Below are 20,022 nucleotides of genomic sequence, written 5' to 3' on the forward strand. Positions count from 1 at the left end.
CTGAAGACAAGCACCAACATCCTAACCGGGCAAGACAATTGCCAGGCAGATGACAAGGACACATAAAGAAATGTAGAAACTGAACTGCCCCGGCCCTAAGATTGCTCTGTCCTCTCCGCTGAGACACAAGGGCCCTCTAGGAACAATAATACCGGAACCAAAAGTTCCTGCACTTGGGTTCCGGCCGGTGCTCTTCTGACGCGTCCCTCTCAGGACTTCCGGAGATTCGCCGGAACTTGGAGTCTCTGAGTAACGGGAAAAGGCGGTTCCGTTATGGAAACGGAGGAGGCTGTGAGAACTCGGGCCCGGGCCGGGGGTGGGGGGTGCAGGGCGGGGGCGGGGGCGCCTCGTCCCCCCTCCCGGGGCAGGCCTCGAGGCAGGGTTGGGAGGCTCCGACCGGGGGCCACTACGGGTCTCTGAAGCGGAGGCGACTGGGGACTGTGGTTGGGGGGGAACGAGGGTCGCGAGTCCGCGTCTGTGTGCGCCTGAAGTAGAGCCTTGGGTTTGTTTGTGTGTGCGTGTGTGCGCGTGTGCGTGTGCGTCGCCGTCGTGTGCCGTGTGCGTGTGTGTGTGTGTGTGTGTGTGTTTCTGTGTGTGCGTGTGTGTGTGTGTTTCTGTGTGTGTGCGCGTGTGCGTCTTCCTGCCGCCGTCGTGTGCCGTGTGCGTGTGTTTGTGTCTGTGTGTGCGTGTGCGTGTGTTTGTGTCTGCGTGTGCGTGTGTTTGTGTCTGTGCGTGTGCGTGTGTTTATGTCTGTGTGTGCGTGTGTTTGTGTCTGTGTGTGCGCGTGTGTTTGTGTCTGTGTGTGTGTTTGTGTGTGCGTGTGCGTGTGTTTGTGTCTGCGTGTGCGTTTGTTTATGTCTGTGTGTGCGTGTGTGTGCGTGTGTTTGTGTCTGTGTTTGTGTCTGTGTGTGTGTTTGTGTGTGCGTGTGTTTGTGTCTGTGCGTGTGCATTTGTTTATGTCTGTGTGTGCGTGTGTGTGTGTGTGTTTGTGTCTGTGTGTGCCTGTGTGTGTGCGTGTTCGGGTTCCACAGGCTCCGACCTTATTTGTACGTGGCCTGAGGCAACTTCCAAGCATCAGAGGAGTTCCACGTGCCGTGTTGCACTCTGGAGGAGACAGTGTGGTAGAGGTGGCGGGGCTACAGACCCTGCCCTTCAGTAGCTTGCGAAGGGGGCGGCCAGGTGGCTCAGTGGATAGAGCACTGGCCCTGGAGTCAGGAGTACCTGGGTTCAAATTCGACCTCAGACACTTAATAATGACATTAGCTGTGTGGCCTTGAGCAAGCCACTTAACCACATTGCCCTGCAAAATCCTAAAAAAAAGAAATAGAATTATCCACTGTGCCACCTAGCTGCCCCAGAAGTAATTAAAAAAAAACCTAAAAGAAAGAGAATTATCTCTCTCCTCTCCTTCAACCTCCTCTTCTTCACCCCCATAATTGGGAAAGATATCTGATCAGGATTTCTTCTAACTTTTTATGGTGTAACCTTTAATCGGGTTATGTATCCATTTTGAGCTTTCTGTGGTGTAGATGTTTATCTACATCTGATTTTCTGTGAAATTTAACCCAGCTTTCTTGTTTTAATAGTTTTCTTAAGCAATCTCATTAATAGGGTCACCTAAAAAAAAAAGACCAGTTTTGGGGGTGGCTAGGTGGATAGAGCACTGGCCCTGGAGTCAGGAGGACCTGAGTTCAAATTCGGCCTCAGACACTTAATAATTACATAGCAGTGTGGCCTTGGGCAAGCCACTTAACCCCATTGCCTTGGGGGAAAAAAAAACTTAAAAAGACCAGGTTTTTCAAGTCATTTGCCCTATTGATAAATCTTATACATTCACAGAATTGGAAAATTAGAAAGGATGGGCCATCCAGTCCAACTCACACATGAAAGGCAGCAGGGCTACGATATACCAAACAAGTATTCTAACTTCTGCTTGAAGAACTCCAAATGTTGGGGGTGGGAGGAACTCACATCACTTATCACATTGCAACCCATCTCAGTTTTTTGGTAAAGCTCTAATTTTTAGGACATTTTTCCTGACATCTCTAAAATGGACCTCCTTAACATCTGAATTTTTACACCTCATTCTAGATTTATGGTGGCATATCTTTGGACAAGAACAGGAAGATTATCTTCTAAAATCTGCTGCTCCCTCAGTTCTTCTTTCTTTGTCAGGACCTCTAATTCACCTACTACTTAGTAACACCTCTCTGAAAAATTAACTTAAGAATACAATAATGGAAAATGCTCTACCCAGATGTACATTTGAGTTAAATATATTGAATGCATATTCTTTTTTCCTCTTCTCTTGCAGAGAGACTTTAATGAACGCTGTACACAGTGTGCTACTGTTTCCTGGGGAATTACTGATGAAGGAACATATTATTGCACATCTTGTCACAATGTTACAGAGGTAGGTAGTAGCTATTTTAAAAAATAAATTTGCACACATTTAAAAATTTCTGATACAAATGTAAAATGCAGAAATATATGCAAAGGGGGGCGGCTAGGTAGCGTAGTGGATAAAGCACCGGCCTTGGAGTCAGGAGTACCTGTGTTCAAATCCAGTCTCAGACACTTAATAATTACCTAGCTGTGTGGCCTTGGGCAAGCCACTTAACCCCATTTGCTTTGCAAAAATCTAAAAAAAAAAGAAATATATGCAAAGTTTGGTAGATGATCATCCAAATATATTTCCTTATATCTTCTTTAATCATGTCTTTCGGAAATATATCTTCACAAATATTTAGACATTAGGAGAATTGTAAATTAGATTTAGGATTTTATCTCCATTTCTAACCAGATTCTGCTCCTTTAAGGAAAAAAAATTATAGCTTAGCTTCCTTCAAAGAAGATACATTAAGATCCTCTAAAGTGACCTGTGGTTTAATATTATTTTAGTCTGGGACCTGTGAATTTATTGATATAGGGAAGTTCCTCCCACCAAAGCAGATGAGCAAGACATCTGTAATATATATTTTATAGGAAATTGCCTGAGGCGGTGATCCTGTGGGATCATACAGCTAGTTTGTCAAAGTACATACTGAATGTAGGCCTTCTTTACTTGAAAGCTGGCTCTCTATCTCTGTGCCACATTGCTTTTGTACATATCAGGTACTTAATAAATGTTTATTTTAGTATTCTTGGATTAAACTGAGACTCAAAATACAGTTTGTATTTTTTAGAATGATTTAACTTTAATTATTCATACTCTTAAGGATTTTAAGAGTTATTCTAGATTGCCCCCTACATACATATCTGAATTTGCTATAGTAGATAAAAAGACTCCCCAAATCCTGAGTAGTTTCCTATAAAAATATTGGAAGCAAAATATAACAAATCCTAACTTATATAACTGTTATTAAACTGATATTTATGTGGCCAAAGGTGAATTCCCCCCTCCCTCTTTACACGAACATTTTATTTATTAAGTACTTGATATGTATTAGTATTGTCCAAATTCTGGAAGAAATAACATGACACATCTAAATAAATGCATCATACATACAAAATAATTTTACTTGTTTTTTTGGGGGGTGGGGTGGGGTGGTGGAATAAATGAGGAATAAGGAAAGGCCCTGCAATAGAAAGAGAACTTGAAAATTAGAACATCTGGGAGGCAGAGGTTTTAAATTTTAAGTATGGGTGGGAGGGACTGATTTGTGGCATATATAAAGAATAGCAGAAAAATATCCAAATATGTTTGTGTGTGTGTGTGTTTGTGTGTGTGTGTGTATTAAGTAATGAAAGGCATGGTCAACAAAAATAGAAAAACAGCTAATACATTGATAAAAACAGAACTTTGAAAACCCTCAAAACCACTTAACTTTTTATAAATAAAATTTAAAAAAATTGATTTTTGTTATTAAAATTAACTTGCATTATTTTTCAATCAATGTTTGAATTTGATTTTTATCTGGATATATAAATTCCATATTTTGTTTGTATTTGTTGAAAGTGTAGCTATTTTAAAATTTAAAATCTCTAGAGAGATTCTTTGAGTAGCAGCATGGCATAGGGGATGGTTTGCTGAATTTGGAGTCAGAATCTGGATTTACTTGTATGAATTTAGACAAGTCACTTCCCTTCTCTGGCTCTCAGTTTTCTCTTCTATGAAATGATGGAATTGGACTTAGGTGATATACAAATTCCCTTCCGGCTTTAAATTGAGCATTTGATAGAGAGCAATCCCTTAATCAACAAATGTTTATTAAGTTTCTCCATTGTGCTATGAACTATAAGTACTGGGGGAACAAAGACATACATGAAATTATCTCTGCTTTTAAGGAGTTTAAATACTTTAGGTGGAGACAAAATGTACATGTATAAGCAAATGCAACAAATGCAAGAGTCTTTCAGGGACAGTAAATATTATAATAGTTTGGAGTTCAATAAAGTCATTGATTAGGAAGTGCATTTGAGATGGACAGAAAGACACTAAGAAGATCATTCCAGGCAGAGGCAATTACCTATTCAAAGAAAATGCATGTGATCTGTGCAGAAGACAAGAAAGCCATTGTAGTTGGTTGTGAAGGGGAGCTATGTATAATAAATCTGGGGAGGTAGATTGGTGGGAGGTTATGAAGGACTTTTAAGTGTCTAATAAAGGAGTTTGATCCTTTAGGTCAGGGTTGTCCAATCTTAGCTTTTAAAAGCTTTTATTGAAACAATAGACAATATATTTTGATTTGCAGTTTTAGTGGTAGTTTGTCTTGGTTTACCAAAGCATTTAGTAAACTCACAGGGGGCTGCACTTTGGACAGCCTTGCTTTACGTAATAAGGAACCACTGGGGTTTATTAAGTCAAGGAGTGACATGATCAGATTAGAGGTGACTTTGTAGCAACTTTATGGGTGATTGAATAGAGAAAGGAGAAACTTGGGTCATAATTGGAGGATTTTGTTTTAAACTAAGAGGTAAAATGAATGCTTAAAATGTGTAGTAGCCTTATAGGTGGAATGGAAAATGACATATTGTTAGAATCAACAAGACTTGGGGACTGGATATGTAGGGTTGAAACCCAAAGTAAAAATTTGCAATATAGAAACCTTGTAATTCCATTAAAACAATCTAAACTTTCCTGATGTCACTACTTCTATTTAACTAAATATATTGGAAATAGTAAAATATGACTTTTACATAGGATTATAATGTTAGCAAAGTATATAATTTCTCATTTGATTCTGCTATAAAGTAGTTGTTTGTGTATCTTTGTCACTGTTTTATAGATGCGGAATTGCCTTATTAAATTCTTTGTTCCCTTCTGTCACTTTCATCCTCGGCATTTCTGATCCTGTTTTCTTGGACCTTGGACCTTGCCACCAGTATTCAGTTTCACCTCCCATCTCAAGTTTAGAGTAAAATCTTTCATGAGAAAACTAGGAAGAATATTGTATTCATGGAGTATTAAACACCCGTCAGGGTCAGCATGATCTTGAACATGCCATTTTCATTTAATGTTAGAAGAATTCTGTGACTTACCCATCTTATTAGAGGGACTTTCAAGAGGAACCAGGATGTAGCTAAGGCTACTTTTCTCTCGTCCCCCTATTGCTTGGGTCCTTGGCAATGTCTCTAACTCCATCTTATCTTTTTTACTGTTTTCTTTCAGATCCCCATCCTTAGCTTCTTATACTTCGTGGCCCTTAAAGAGCCTTATTACTTATAATCTTAGGCTTCCTGAAGTCTTAGCTCCAGAATATGAGTTGCTAACATTGGCTTGCTGCTGTACTGCAGAGAGAAGAGAGAGTTCTCAAACTCATTGCCAGGATTGCAGCAGTGGGAAACATGTGTATACATGGAGTATGGTTCTAGAGCACTGATTGTCCTGTAGGTTATAAAATGAACAAGCCTTGGAAAGCTAACCACCATACCTAATGATTTTTTCCTTATGGGAAAATGTGCTACTGGTATCAAAAGACCAAAACAACCTTGTATACTGCAACCTTTTAATGCCAACTTTGTGCCTGGCATATAAGTAAGTACTTATTAAATGCTTGAATTGACTGCTCTGAGGCCTAAAGCTTTCAGTCCCTTCAGAAGGTTCTATAAAACCTGGAAAAAATGATTAGGTTCCTCTCAGTAGGAAACCTTTCCATTCCATGAATATTTTAGGTAACTTCTTTCTAGTGAGCGTTTGGGGGATCAAGGTTTGAAATTAACTGGGAAGTGCTTTTTAACAGTATGGGGAAAGTGAAACTTTTTTTTTAAACAATCATGACAAATAGAATTTTATTTGGGGGGGGGGGAAGGAATCCTTTAGTGTATATTACCCAAAAAACTTAGCAAAAAGGCACAGAAAAATTTCCTTTCAAAATAATTATAGATTATGCAAAATATTTGGGAGTTCCTCTAACAAGGTATCATATGAATACAATTACAAAATAATCTAAACAGAATTATCTTTAATGGATCTTAACATACCCTACAAAAAGTTGTATGTTGTGGGAGGCATCAATAAAATTTCTGCATTGGTTCTGACACTAAATGCACCCTAAATGGACTTTTAATTATATAATTCTGTTTTCTTTAGGTCCCAGACTACTTAGTCAAATCCATGGCCCAAGAATGTATATAAATAAAAATCTTGTCTGCTCTTTCACTTAAGGCTTTCTTATATACTGGCCTTGCAGTTCATAATTTCATCCACTAGGAAGACTTGAAACCCTCCACACAAATCCAAAGGTTTTTTGTTACTGGATTAATGGTTTTTGAGGTCCAGTTACATAAATATTCTTCACATAACAGACAGAGCTATTTGTTTTGGTTTTCTGGCCGAATCATTGATTATGGTAAGATAACTTTCCTTAAGAGCTGGTTGTTTTAGGAAGGGGCTCATTGATCACAGTGGAGAAGATAAGTATTGGGGATGAGATTGGAGGTCTCATTCACCTATCGGGGTCAGCGTGATCTTGAATGTCCCATTTTCATTTGATATGACTTACCCATCTTATTAGAGGGACTAGCTCACCTATGGCTCAGTGCATAATAGGTAACTGTGGACAAAGGGTAATGGCATGACCCCAAGTCATTTGTTCATTAATAAGTAGGGCTCAATTACAAAAACTTTTTTAAAAAAATCATATAGTGAGTTTTCTCCTTGGGAACTTTTGGTTGTTTGTTCTCCCCATACCTTTATGTCTGCTAAAGGCAGAAGCTACTGGACAGCTTGCTTTAGGTCTTTCAAGGCCTTACCTTTTTTGGACCCCACTAGATAGAGACAGATTTAAGAGTAACATGGGATCCATCAAGATATCCATCTACAGAACCCAGAGTCCGATAAAGCTCTGAGCTCCATTTTTAGATTGTAAGGAATCAAGTGTTAGTTATTGTGGGCTGGAATCATCTCGATTCTTTCTTCCACTATTTTCCAAAACTGACTGGACCCTCAATTTTCTTAGACTTGCTTTTTTCTCATTCTTTGTTTTATGTGAACTATCATTTGATCCAAGACCTCTGCCACTGGAACCTTTATACAATCCAGTGAACATTGCCACTATTATATTCAAGGTCATTAATACCTTCTGGAAGGAAGACCTTATTCAAGTCTATCCATTTAATTATGGCAATATGAAGAACTCAAATCACCTTGAAGAAGGATGATTGCACTATCTTGACTTCCTTCCCTGTCAAAAGCAAATGCCTCATGACTAACATCCACAGGAACAAAGAAAAAGTCAGTGGCAGGATCATTAACTTCATACCACTTGCCCAGGGCCTGGACTCTACCTGTTCTCTTATGTTGACAATGGCAGAAACGGCCATAGTAGTCTGTATAACAATTTTATATTAGTCTATTGTTAAATTGTTTCAATCATCTGACTCTTTGTAATCTCATTTGGGTTCTCTTGGCAAAGATAGTAGAGTGGTTTGCTATTTCCTTCTCCAGCTTATTTTATAGATGAGAAACTGAAACAAATTGGAGTTAAGTGCCTTGCCTAGGGTCACATAGACAGTGTCTGCAATCGGATTTGAACTCTGGTCTTCCTGACTCCAAGCCTGGCACTGTCCTAATATACCCGGATAATATACTGTAAGTCAAATGGAATTTGTATGGATTCCAGGCTCCCTCATGACTATTAATAGGTAAGAGGTGTTTTTTTTGTACCCAGCTCTACATTATTGTTTAATTTTAATTGTTTATTTTTATTATTGTTTGATTTTAATTAATATTAACTATATAGGGTAGTTCAGGCCAGGATCTTTGATTTAACCTTACCCACAATAACTTCTTTCTTCTTACTGTTTTCTAAACCCTTTTTAGTGTGGTTTCTGGCTTCTGTAGCTAAGTAGCATAAGAGCTTAATTGCTGGACTTGAACTGAGGAAGACCTGAATTAAAATTGTAGCCCAGAAACTTTCTAGCTTTCTGATTGGACAGGTCACTTGAATCTCTATTTGCCTCATTTCCTCAATTGTAAAATGAGGATAGATAATAGCACCTTCCTCCCAGAATTGTTTGTGAAGATAAAATGAGATATTTGTAAAGCACTTAGTAAACTTTAAAGTTCTGTAGAAGTGCTATTATTGAAAACTCATCAATCAACTGAAATTGTTTTTCCAAAGTTAACAGTGATCTCTAAATTGCAAATCTTTTCTCATCCTTTTTTTTTTTGACCTCTCTGTACCCTTTGACACTATTGATCACACTATTCCTCTCCTGGATACTCTCTCTTTTCTAGGTTATTAGGGCACTTCTCTTTCCTGGTCCTCCTACTTGTTGATCCTTTTCAGTCTCCTTTGCTGGCTCACCCTCCAGGTCACAACCATTAACTCTGGTTCTTAAGGGTCTGTTCTGGACTATCTTCTTATCTTTCTCTATATTATCTTTTTTTTTCTCATCAGCTCCTATGGATTCAGTTATCTCTATGCAGATGATTCTCATATCTGTTCATCTAAATTTAAGCTCTCTCCTGACCTGACTGCTTTTTGGACATCTTGAGCTAGATGACCTGTAGGCATCTCAAATTCTACATGCCCAAAACTGGACTAATTATCCACTACTCCCCCTCTTTCCACACTCATTTCTTTTCCTAACTTCCCTCTTACTGTATAGGGCATCACTATCTACCCAGTCAACCAGGTTCACAACTTTAGAATCTGTCTTAACTCCTTATTCTCACCCCAGATCCAAACTGTTGTCTGGTCTTGTTGTTTCTACCTTCACAACAGCTCTTTTATACATCCATGCAGACCTTCATCATCTTGTGCCTAGACTATCACAATAGATTGTTGGTTGATTTCCCTAAGTTTTTTCTCCACTCCTGTTCATCCTCCACTCAGCTGCCAAAATGATTTTCCCTACTTTACTTCTACCCCACTACCTAATCCTCCTACCCATCCCTCTTAAGAGTCCCTCCCTTATCCTCTTCCCCCACCCTATTCCTTGCCCTCTTATTTATTACTAAATTTATAATATTTTTATACTTTGCTAGATATATGGGCTCTCCCTCTCTTAACCTATTCCCTATGAGAGATGATTTCAATACTACTCATACTCTCCTCTGCTAGTTTCTATACTAGTTTTTTTCCTTTAATGTCTCATTTGTATGAGATACTGTTTTCTTAGCCTATGAGATTCCTCCCTACAGTTTTTTTAGTCATTCCATCATACTCAGTTCAATCATGCCTTTCTTTCAAACTAACAAAGTAATGATGTCAGTCATAGGAATACTGTTAATATTTTCACATATAAGAAGTAAAGAATTTGACTTTATTGAGTCCCTTATAATTGGCTTTTAATGTTTACCTTATATTTCCTCTTGGATGTTATATGTTGGATTTTCCCTTAAGTTCTGCTGTTTTTATCACAAATACCTGAAAATCTTTTCAATTTAGTTAATTAAATACTCATTTTTCCACATTCAGAATTATACTTAACTTTGCTGTATAATTGCCCTTAGTTGTAACCCAACTCTTTTGCTTTATGAAATATAGTATATTAAGACCTATGGTCTTTTAATGTGGTAGCTGTTGTTGTACCTCCATGATATTTAAATTTTTTGTTTTTTATTTTGTTGCTTCCAATATTTTTCTTTTGTGACATCTTGCTGTTTTTCAGTGCATTAGATTTGCAATTATTTTTGTTACTGGTTCATGTCTATTAAATAAAAATCCAACCTCTGAACAAAGGTCAAGCTCTATTCCCTACAATATTTTGGGGTAGATAGTAGGCCTTGTCTGGGTTCATTCTAGACCACTTGGGTTCTTCTGCAGTATGCTGAATTAATCACTCCCTCCAGTGGATCTTTGAGTTTCAGAGCACTGGACCTTCAGGGCCATCTGGTATCCTAAGATAGAATGTTAGGAACCACAGAGCCCCTGGGTTGTCCTAGTTTGAGCCTAGAGTTGTTATGCTGAGCAGCCCTTTGCTAGTCCCTGCAGGCTATTCCCTAGGGCTTCCCTGGGGCCTTCTCAAAAACTTGGGCAATCTCAGGCTTGCCTGTGAACATAGAACCTTGTAGGCTATAAATGTATTCCATTTGGGTTCATACTGAAGTTCATTTTTCCTGAGGACCTTCGTATTGTACTTTGGGTTCTGATTGCTTTGATGTGGCAGCTGGCTGATCTGTCTCAAATTCAGACCAGCTATCTTACAGGTACTGCTTCAGGTGTGTACAGTAGGAGATCTGGATGTCCTAATATGCCACCATCTCTCCATATTCTTCAACTAATTTGCAACTAATCTCCCACTCTACAGAAATCCACAAGTTACAGAAACTCCCACCTTAGACCATATGTTTATTAGCCATGTTTTAAGTATTTATTAGCTTATTCTTAAGTTTCTCCTGCAAATACCCAATTTACTTGATGAAAACTAGTACACATTTTGACTCCTCAATAGAGGAAGTCATTCCCTAGGAGGTATTTTCCTAGGAACAATTTTATCATTTTTTCAAGTTCCCCAGCCATTCAATTTCACTAAACCTACAGACTTGGAAGTTTTCTTCTTAACCCATTGATCTCCAAAAAACATGTTAGCTATGGTAAACTGTGGTCTGTCTGGTTATCCTGGGCTGCTCTTTTTCCATAACAATATTCTAATACTGAAAGAAATAAATTTAATTACAAAGCCAATATAAAACAATCTTTATTGGGTCCAACAAGTATCCAACAAACTATCTAGAAATTCAGGCTTTCAATCTAAATTGCCTTTTGTTTGGGTAATATGGAACCAGGGTGAAATGTAAAAGTCTTAATGAGTAGTACTACAGACTCCTATTTATTTTGATGAGGTTTAAGAATCATTTTCTACATTTTTAATATATCTGCTTTTCTCAGAGACGTAAGGAGGTTGAAAGTATTGTGGACTTTACACCCAACACAAAGATCCAAGCCATCAGCAAAGGAATAAAAAAAAAAAGGAAACTTGGTATGTATACTCTTGATAGACAAAAATATTGTCATCTTTTTAGTTTTCATTTAGAGGTATATGGGATGTTCAAGAGGTCTTAGTACTTCTGGTGTGAGGGCTCGTGGAGCCCTTTTCAGGGCTGTTCATCTACCTTCAGTGTTCACCTGATTCACCTGATTTATCCAACTCTCATTTGCGGCTACAAGATGATTCATCTAGCCTTAAGCTCTCTCCTGAAGTTGTGCAGTGGCTATACCCTGATGAACAATCTTGGCAGATGGGCTAAATCAGGTTGAGGGTAATAGATAGGCCTCAAATCCTTCAATGAATTAGGAAGATGCCTACTTTTGAGCTCTTCATTTATAAAATAGAAATAATAATGCCTAAAGAATCTATTTCTCAGGGTTATTAGGATGGTTAAATAACATTTTAAACACTTTGCAAATAATAAAAAGTCCTATAAATATCAATTACCCAAAAAACACCCATACTAACATAATTTGTCACATCTGCTCATTGGAGCAGATGACTAATGAACATCTACCATGTGATAATTTTATTAGTCACATTAAGAATCAATGTTTACATATTGCTTTTTTAGAAAGTTTATTAATTCAGCAATTATTTATTAAAAATACTTACTATATGTGAACATTTTCCCCAGTTAGTCTGTTAGTGAATTTTTCATAGTATGTTTTTGAGGTTCATTATCCTCACCATGAAATTAATGAATTCATGTTTTTCCACCAAAGACTTGCTCTTGTGACTGTTGTCATTGGATCGTAAGCTAGATAGGGTTTAAAGGGAAGGACCCAAGTCTTTTGTCTGGGAACTAGTCTGATTAAATTCTGAACCTGATCATCAGGTTTGCTACAGATGGATCACTTTTTCAGTGCCAAAAATTCTTTAAGATTATTATATTGTGGGGAGAGTCAGTCTCCATTGGAGAGATGATGAAATACAAATATTGAAGTATTAAGGCTAATTAAAATGTAATTCTCACCTATAGTATGCCACTGGTCATTTGGTATGTTTCGCTTTGACTTTTTCCCAGTTATAATAATAATAATAATTATTATTATTATTATTGATGATGATGATGTTTTTGTCCTTCATTTTTGAAGAAGACCATGATATCAGGGAGGTGATGTCATGATAAACACATGAAATGAATTTGAGTGGTCTTGAAAGCAGGACAGGAGTTCAAATCCAGCCTCAGATACTTTGTAACCTTGGGCAAGTCACCTAACCCCAATTGCCCTGCATCTAGGGTCATCTCCAGTTGTCCAGATCTATATCTAGCCACTAGATCCAGATGATTCTGAAGGAGAAAGTGAGGCTGGTGAATTAGCACAGCACCCCCTCAAATCCATTTCATGGGCATGTCATGGCGTCACCTCCCTGATGTCATGATCTTTGAAAATGAAGGACAAAAAAAACCAAACTGGGACACCCTGAAGGTCTTTTCCCCTGTAACCTATCTCTGCTTCCATAAAACTAGACTGTCATAGCTAAATTTCTTCATACTTAACTCTCAATTCCCTTCTATATTCCTTGACATACATTTGCTCTTGACATTATTCATTGTCTTCTCCTAGTTCAGTAGATCAATATAAAAAGGGCTGAGTACTTTATATTCAGTTTTCATATGACATTTATCGGCTAAAATAACAAATTTTCCCTTAACTTAAGTTTTCTGCAAAAAATAAAATTCTCAGTCTCTGGTATATTTCATATTAGAATACAAAAAAATTACAGACCACTTTTTTTTTTAGTTTTTTTGCAAGGCAGTGGGATTAAGTGATTTGCCCAAGATCACATAGCTAGACAGACCACTTTTTTAAAAAGCATTTTCCTATTGACACAGAATTAAAGTGATCATTATAAAATTGCTGTTTTGTGTGCAGACTTGACAGAAAGGAAACAAATCTTGATTTAAAAAGATAGCATGTGAAATAACAAGATCTATATTCTGATATATAAAGGAAATAGATGGGAAAAGAGTGAGCCACACTTTTTAATTGTACTTTAATATTAGTAGAACTTCTTTGTCAGATGTTAATCATTGAGTTAAGAATACAAATAATTGACATATGTTCTTTGCCATATAGAGAAAGGCTGGGAGTGGTATGTCTGTGAAGGCTTTCAGTATATACTTTATCAACAAGCTGAAGCTCTGCTGTCCTTAGGAGTGTGCCCTAAATTAAAAGTAAGTGTAATAGAATGCATTTGGTAACTTCATATTTTATTGTTTCTCCTGTAGTATTTAGATGGAGCTAAAGGTCAAGGACGGCTGTAGAACTCTTTTGTTCTCCTTGTCCTTGAATACTCTTTCTAGTAAACTATACTTTACTATACTTTATCCTCTGGAGTGATACATAGCATGTTTCAGCTTTACTTAAATTCCATATTCTCTAATTTTTAGTATTTGGAGTAGTTATATTAAGCTCTTTGTAGTTATCTTTCACTCAGCAAGTATTCATCATTAACAGTAAACATATGTCTTGGCCATGAGCCTAAAAAGTAGTCTAAGTATTAGTGACTTAGACTTAGTGACTGTTAGTGAATTTCTTATAATATGTTTTTGAGGTTCATTATCCTCACCATGAAATTAATGAATTCATGTTTTTCCACCAAAGACTTGCTCTTATGACTGCTATCACTGGATCATAAGCTGGGTAGGGTGATTATTAGTGAATTTTTCATAGTATGTTTTACATAGTATAAGGTCAGGTATTTAAAAAGTGATTGCAAAAGGAATTTAGAAAGGTCCATATGGCCTGAAATGTCAAGGAAAACTTTGTAGAGGAGCTTGCTACAAACTGGTCTTTGATAATGATAAAGAAGAAGAAATCTCAGCTAAGAATGTCTTGAACTTTTGTTGAGTAGATAGATACTATTCTTTTGATATAGTGAAGTAAAATTTTAAAGGACATTTATTTAAATCTTTGAATACCTAAAGACCTCCCTGCATAACACTAACAATCATTGGATCACAATGAAAAAAAAAAGTTTAGACAGAAGATCTAAGGGAAATCTAAGTGGCGCAATGGTTAGAGTACTGACCCTGAAGTCAGGAGGACCTGACTTCAAATCTGACCTCAGACACTTAATAATTACCTAGCTGTGTGATCTTGAGCAAGTCACTTAACCCCATTGCTTTGCAAAAAAAAAAATCCTAAGGAAAATAAAAGAGCTAATTACCTTTAAAATTGTAAACATAGTTTCCCCCTACTGCAATAGACCTGTGGTAAAAGAATATTTTACATAATTGCTATGTATTTTCATTTTGATTATCAGTGATGCAACATATCATTTCATCCTGGTAAATATTTTTCATTACAGCTAGAATGACTGGAAGTAATTTCTTTAATTTATAATTGACCTGGGGACATATACCTCTTGGTAAATTCACTTAATTAAAGCCTGTAGTCTAGATGGAGTGCTTAATTTGAAATCCAGTTAGAACTATATTCAAATCTTGCCTCAGATACTAGCTATGTGAACCTGAGCAAGTTGCTTAGCTTTCTGAGTCTCATTTTCTTCATCTTTTTAAATGAGGGAGTTAGGTTCAATGACTTTTATAGCTTCCTTCCATAGATAAATATATAATCTTATAATCAAGTATTTATTATGAATTGATATGGAAATAAAGCAGAATATCATGTAGGAATATGATAATGTTGTATCGTGGATATAAAAGCATATCTGTCATAGATTGATCTATTTTTTTCTCTCCAGGATGAAGTATTACATAATTTTTGGAAGCGTTACCTTCAGAAGAGCAAGCAGGCATATTGCCGGAAGTCAGTTTATTCGAATGAAAATAAATCTGCAGTAGGTCTCAAGTTCAAAAAAAAATCTTGAGAATTAGCTAGTTAGTTAGCAAAGTTAAAATTTAAAAGTTGTGTTTCACAGACAAGCAGAACTACTTTAAAAGTAATATTTGAATTTATTGAATTTATTTTTTATTTTCAACTCATTTAAAAAGAAATATAAACCCCTTCTAATACGTAATTGTAGTTAGATAAAACATATTCTTATATTGGCCATGTCCAAAAATGTGCATCTTATTCTCTGCTTTAATATACTATCTCCCTAGTGCTATGTAGGAAACATTCTTCATTATTGACTTTCTGCAATCATCCTTGATCATTACATTGACCAGAGTTGTTAAGTCTAATAATAGTGAATAATGATTTTTTTTTGAGGTCTTATGTATTCAACTTCATATTATTTGAAGTTACTATTATGTAAAATATGGTAATTGGTTCTAGCCCAGTGGAAATATGCAGTGCAAAATTGAATAATATGACTACTTCAGAGGATTCATTTTGCATACTAATTGGTACTTGGTTGAATATTCAGTTAATGTTCACTTTATATCCAACTCTTCTGATGACTCTGCACCTCAGCCTCAGTGACCTCATTTTGGCAAAAGTTCTGTCCCTATGGCTGCTTCCTCCAGTAAGTGAATTCCTCCCCCCAGAACCTCCATTTGACACAGTGTCCTCACTAACTATGCTCAATTCAGACATTGCTCAACCTATAAAACCCTGGACTAGTTTTCCACCTTACCTCTCCATTTTAGATGTTGTCTTTTTCCCTTTGGAAATGTAGCTCTTTGGGGCGGCTAGGTGGCACAATGGATAAAGCACCAGCCCTGGAGTCAGGAGTACCTGGGTTCAAATCTGGTCTCAGACACTTAATAATTACCTAGCTGTGTGGCCTTGGGCAAGCCACTTAACCCCATTTGCCTTGCAAAAGATTTAGTACAATGCCTGGTGTAGAGTAAGAATTTAATAAATTCTCCTTCATCTCTGTCCATGGCATTGTCATCTGTAAAACAGCCTAGTTTGGGAAAGAGACTCCTAATTCCAAGACCATTTATGTTATAAGTTGAAAGATTACCCAGTCAGTGACCAATATTGCAGATGTGGTTGATCTCAAATGCCTCTGATATAGTCTGGGAACAAAGGGACTGATGTCATTTAGACTAGGACAATTGATTGCTGAAGATTGCTAAAGATGAAGCTGGAAAAATCTCTTTCAGGAGTACCTAGTCCTGTTTTCTTAAGAGGAATATTTGATATTTTGTGCTTCTCCTGTATGATGGATTGAAGAAAATAGAATCTGGAAAAAAAGGAAATATAAATTATGGAGAATACTTAATCATACTTAACATTTTGAATCATTAGCATTCAAGAAATAACTTGTCTTTTTAACCAGGCCATATCTTGTTTATAAAGAGAATCCAGGTAAAGCTTTTAGAAAAGGAAAGTTATTTGTTGTGATTCATTATTCATATGATGGAATTGAGTTTTGGGAAAGTTACTGATGCTGTGGGTCCAAGGATTTAGATCAGCATAAGCTATCTGGTTTAAATAATTTTGTGTAGAACCATAGAATCTATTTATTTAAAGCAAATCAGAAATATATCTACCACATGTGTATATGCATACATATATACACACTATTTTAAACAGCTGAATATTTTGGCAGACATGATCTGTGTTGATTATTCTGCTGTAAATCAATATGCAGAACACTCTAAATATAAGTATGAGGTCATTTTTTAGAGGGAAGAGTGTTGGGTGCCAAAGAGACTGAAGATAGTTATCTATGGCTTCTTTCTATATGCTAAAGATATTATTGGTTCAGAGAAAAGAAATCAATCCTTTGCCTTGTAAATCAAGGTACCTCTCTTCTAATCCATCCTCCCCACAGTTAACAAAATGATTTTCCTAAATCTTGGCTCTAACTACATCCTGTATCTACTCAATTAATTCCCGTGGCTCCCAGGGAATTATCCTGGGATTCTAGTAGCACCAAAATCCTAAGATTGTTGTAAAGGTCAGATGAGATCATATTTGTAAAATGAGAAGCTCTGTGTCTGACACATCTTAGGTTCTTGATAAATCCTCCCCCCCCCCAACCTGGCTTCTTTTAAGAATCAGTCCAGTGCTACCTTCTGCAAGAGTTTTTTTCCTGGTGTTCAGTTGTGAGATCCTTTTCTTCTGAGACTCCCTTTCATCTGTTTTTTTTTTTTAATATATATACCTTGTATTTATAGATACACATTGTCTTCCTTTTTAGCATATAAGTTCTTTAAAAGGACTGTTTTTAAATTTTCCTTTGTATCCTCAGAGTTTTGTACAGTGCCCGGCATTCAAGCACTTAAATATTGAGTTGAAAATCATTTGAACACTCCCAAGCTTGCTTAATGGCATTAGTATTATAGGGACTTAGAATGCTTTTTCAAAGTGATCTGAACACAACAGGCACTCAATATTTGCCATCTAAATGAATATTAATGGATAGTCATGTCCTCTTTCCTCAAGAAATTAATGATCTTCAGTATCTTTAGTTTGAAAAGAGTATATGTAGTTGTGTTGTCAAATGGTTATGTTTTGTACTTTTGTGCAGAAGACATGAATCATTTGACAGTTATAGAAGTTGTGTTCTTCACTGTTTTCCAGACAGTAATTTTTTTTTTTTTTTTGATTTTGAAACTAGGTATCTGACAGCTGTCCAAGTCTTTCAGGCTTGGATAGTGAGCCTGAGCTGTTCAGTAGCTGTAGCTTTCCTTTCTCAGAAAGTGACATAGACTCTCAGTCTGATGTCAGTTGTAAACTGATTCTTCCCAACGTTAAAACTACAAAATCTGGTAAGTAAAATTTTAAACTATATAGGATCATAGGATTTTAGAACTAGAAGGGACCAGTGAGGTCATCTTGTCCATCCCTCAATTTTTGTATATAAAGATATCTGAGGTCTGAGTAGATTTCTTCCTTAAGATCACATGGCAAAACTGATTCTCAGTCCCATGTTCACCCTACTTTGCTACTATTATTTGTAACTATTACATTATTTATTTGTGTAAAAATAATATATATAGGCAGAGTGAGATGATGTATGACTTGGGAATGAGGAAGAACCAAACTTGAATTCTAACTGTAATCTTTAATTCTCATTGTCATTGTAGAAAATTAAAACTGGTAGAGATATTGGGCACTATGCTAAAGAGGCAAGTCAACTTTCATATTTTAAGAACCATAGTAACTGGGCGATCCGGTGGATAAAACCCTGGGCCTGGAGTCAGGAAGACCTGAATTAAAATCCAGTCTTAACTACTTACTTACTAACTATGTCATTCTGGTCAAGTACTTCACCTGAAATGTAAAATGGGGCTAATAGCAATAGGTGATTGTGAAGATCAAATAAGATAATATTTGTGAAGTGCTTAGCACAGTGCCTGGCACATAATAGGCACTTGATTCCTCTGATTCCTCTATTCTTCCCTAGTAATTCAACTGGGGCCAAGGAGTAGATCTGGGCCCACCTTTTTAGACTAATTACCCTGCCAAATAATTCACTTCAATTCAACAAATATTAAGCACCTGCTTTGTGATAGGTACTGGGATATGAAGCTGCCCTTGTACTACTCAGGCTTACAAGGGATGTACAGTAAATACAATTAAATTTGAAGAGAGAAGACACCAAGAATAAGAAAGATAAGTAAAAGCTTTGAATAGGAGCTGACAAATGAATGGATGCAAAGAAAACTAGTGATATTATGAAGGAAGTGGAGCATTTCAGGCCTCTTTATTATATTCCCACAGGGGAGAGCATTATAAAAAAGGAATCAACCCCTTGTGCCATACTTATTGAGTTCAAAGATGAGATGTTAAGTTTGAGAGATTGGTTGTTGTATAATATGACATGATTACTTCAATAGCCTTTTAATCATTCTTTCTGCTTCAGCTCCCTCCACTCTCTCTAATACATCTTCTACACAGGTGGCAGTTGTTAAAGGGAGGAAACTCCTTGGAACCTTTAGAAGTAAATAAAGACTCCTCTTTTTGGCATTTAAAGCCCTTTACAATTTGCTCTCAGCCTAATTATGAGGCAGTATTCATTCCATGCATTGAATGTTCCAGCTAAACTTACCACCTCATTGCTGTTCTTCTTCACACATGCCTTTGTGAGGACTGGCCTCATCCATGGACTATGATCCTTCTTGACCTTCATGATTGAAAATATCTAGTTTCCTTCAAAGTTCTTTCCTAATTCTTCCAGGTATTTAGGCCCCTCTTCCTTTGAATTTGTTGTTCAGATATTCCATTGTGTCTGACTATATTTTCTCAGCAAAGATATTGGAGTGGTTGCCTTTTCCTTTTTTACTGTGTTGTCCCCATTTTACAGATGAGGAACTGAGACAAATAGGGGGCAAAGTAACTTGTCCACAATCACACAGCTAGTAAAATGTCTGAGGCTGAATTTGAACTGACTCCAAACCCTGTGCTCTATCCATGGCACCACCTAGCTGCCCCTAAGAATGACCTCATCTTAATTTTGCAAATACTTTTATTTGTATCTGTGTCTCCTGTGATAAAATGTAGCTGGCATTTTATTTTTTTTATTTTAATTTTTGGTCCAGACCAGTGATATCATTAGTAGCAAGGATTATTGGTAAGGAAATTCTTTCTTCTAATACTGATTGGCATTAGCTCTGCAACTTATATCAAGAGTTGCCTTAGGTACCAAGAAGTTAAATGACTTAATCTAAGATCACATAGCTTCTGAGTCAAAGATAGGACTTGAACTCAGGTCTTCTTGATACCAAGTCTAATTCAGTCCACTGTGCAATGACTACCTCTGTCTGACATA

The 20,022-nt window shown here is 36.8% G+C and overlaps 1 protein-coding gene across 5 annotated transcripts in view; it reads left to right on the forward strand.

Annotated features, from left to right (window-relative positions):
- Positions 1-212: 212 nt before the first annotated feature.
- TAF1B (TATA-box binding protein associated factor, RNA polymerase I subunit B) overlaps positions 213-20,022 on the forward strand; it is a 111,945-nt gene continuing 92,135 nt past the window's right edge. For 4 of the 5 annotated variants that reach the window (XM_074209647.1, XM_074209644.1, XM_074209646.1 and 1 more), the window contains exons 1-6: positions 213-291; positions 2,315-2,413; positions 11,280-11,370; positions 13,464-13,561; positions 15,094-15,189; positions 17,869-18,019. In XM_074209647.1, coding sequence (XP_074065748.1) covers positions 274-291; positions 2,315-2,413; positions 11,280-11,370; positions 13,464-13,561; positions 15,094-15,189; positions 17,869-18,019 — 553 coding nt within the window. In that variant the 5' untranslated portion in view covers positions 213-273. The other variant, XM_074209648.1, reaches the window with a different exon arrangement.

Source organism: Macrotis lagotis, chromosome 1, assembly GCF_037893015.1.
Source record: "Macrotis lagotis isolate mMagLag1 chromosome 1, bilby.v1.9.chrom.fasta, whole genome shotgun sequence".
NCBI classification, from domain to species: Eukaryota; Metazoa; Chordata; class Mammalia; order Peramelemorphia; family Peramelidae; genus Macrotis; species Macrotis lagotis.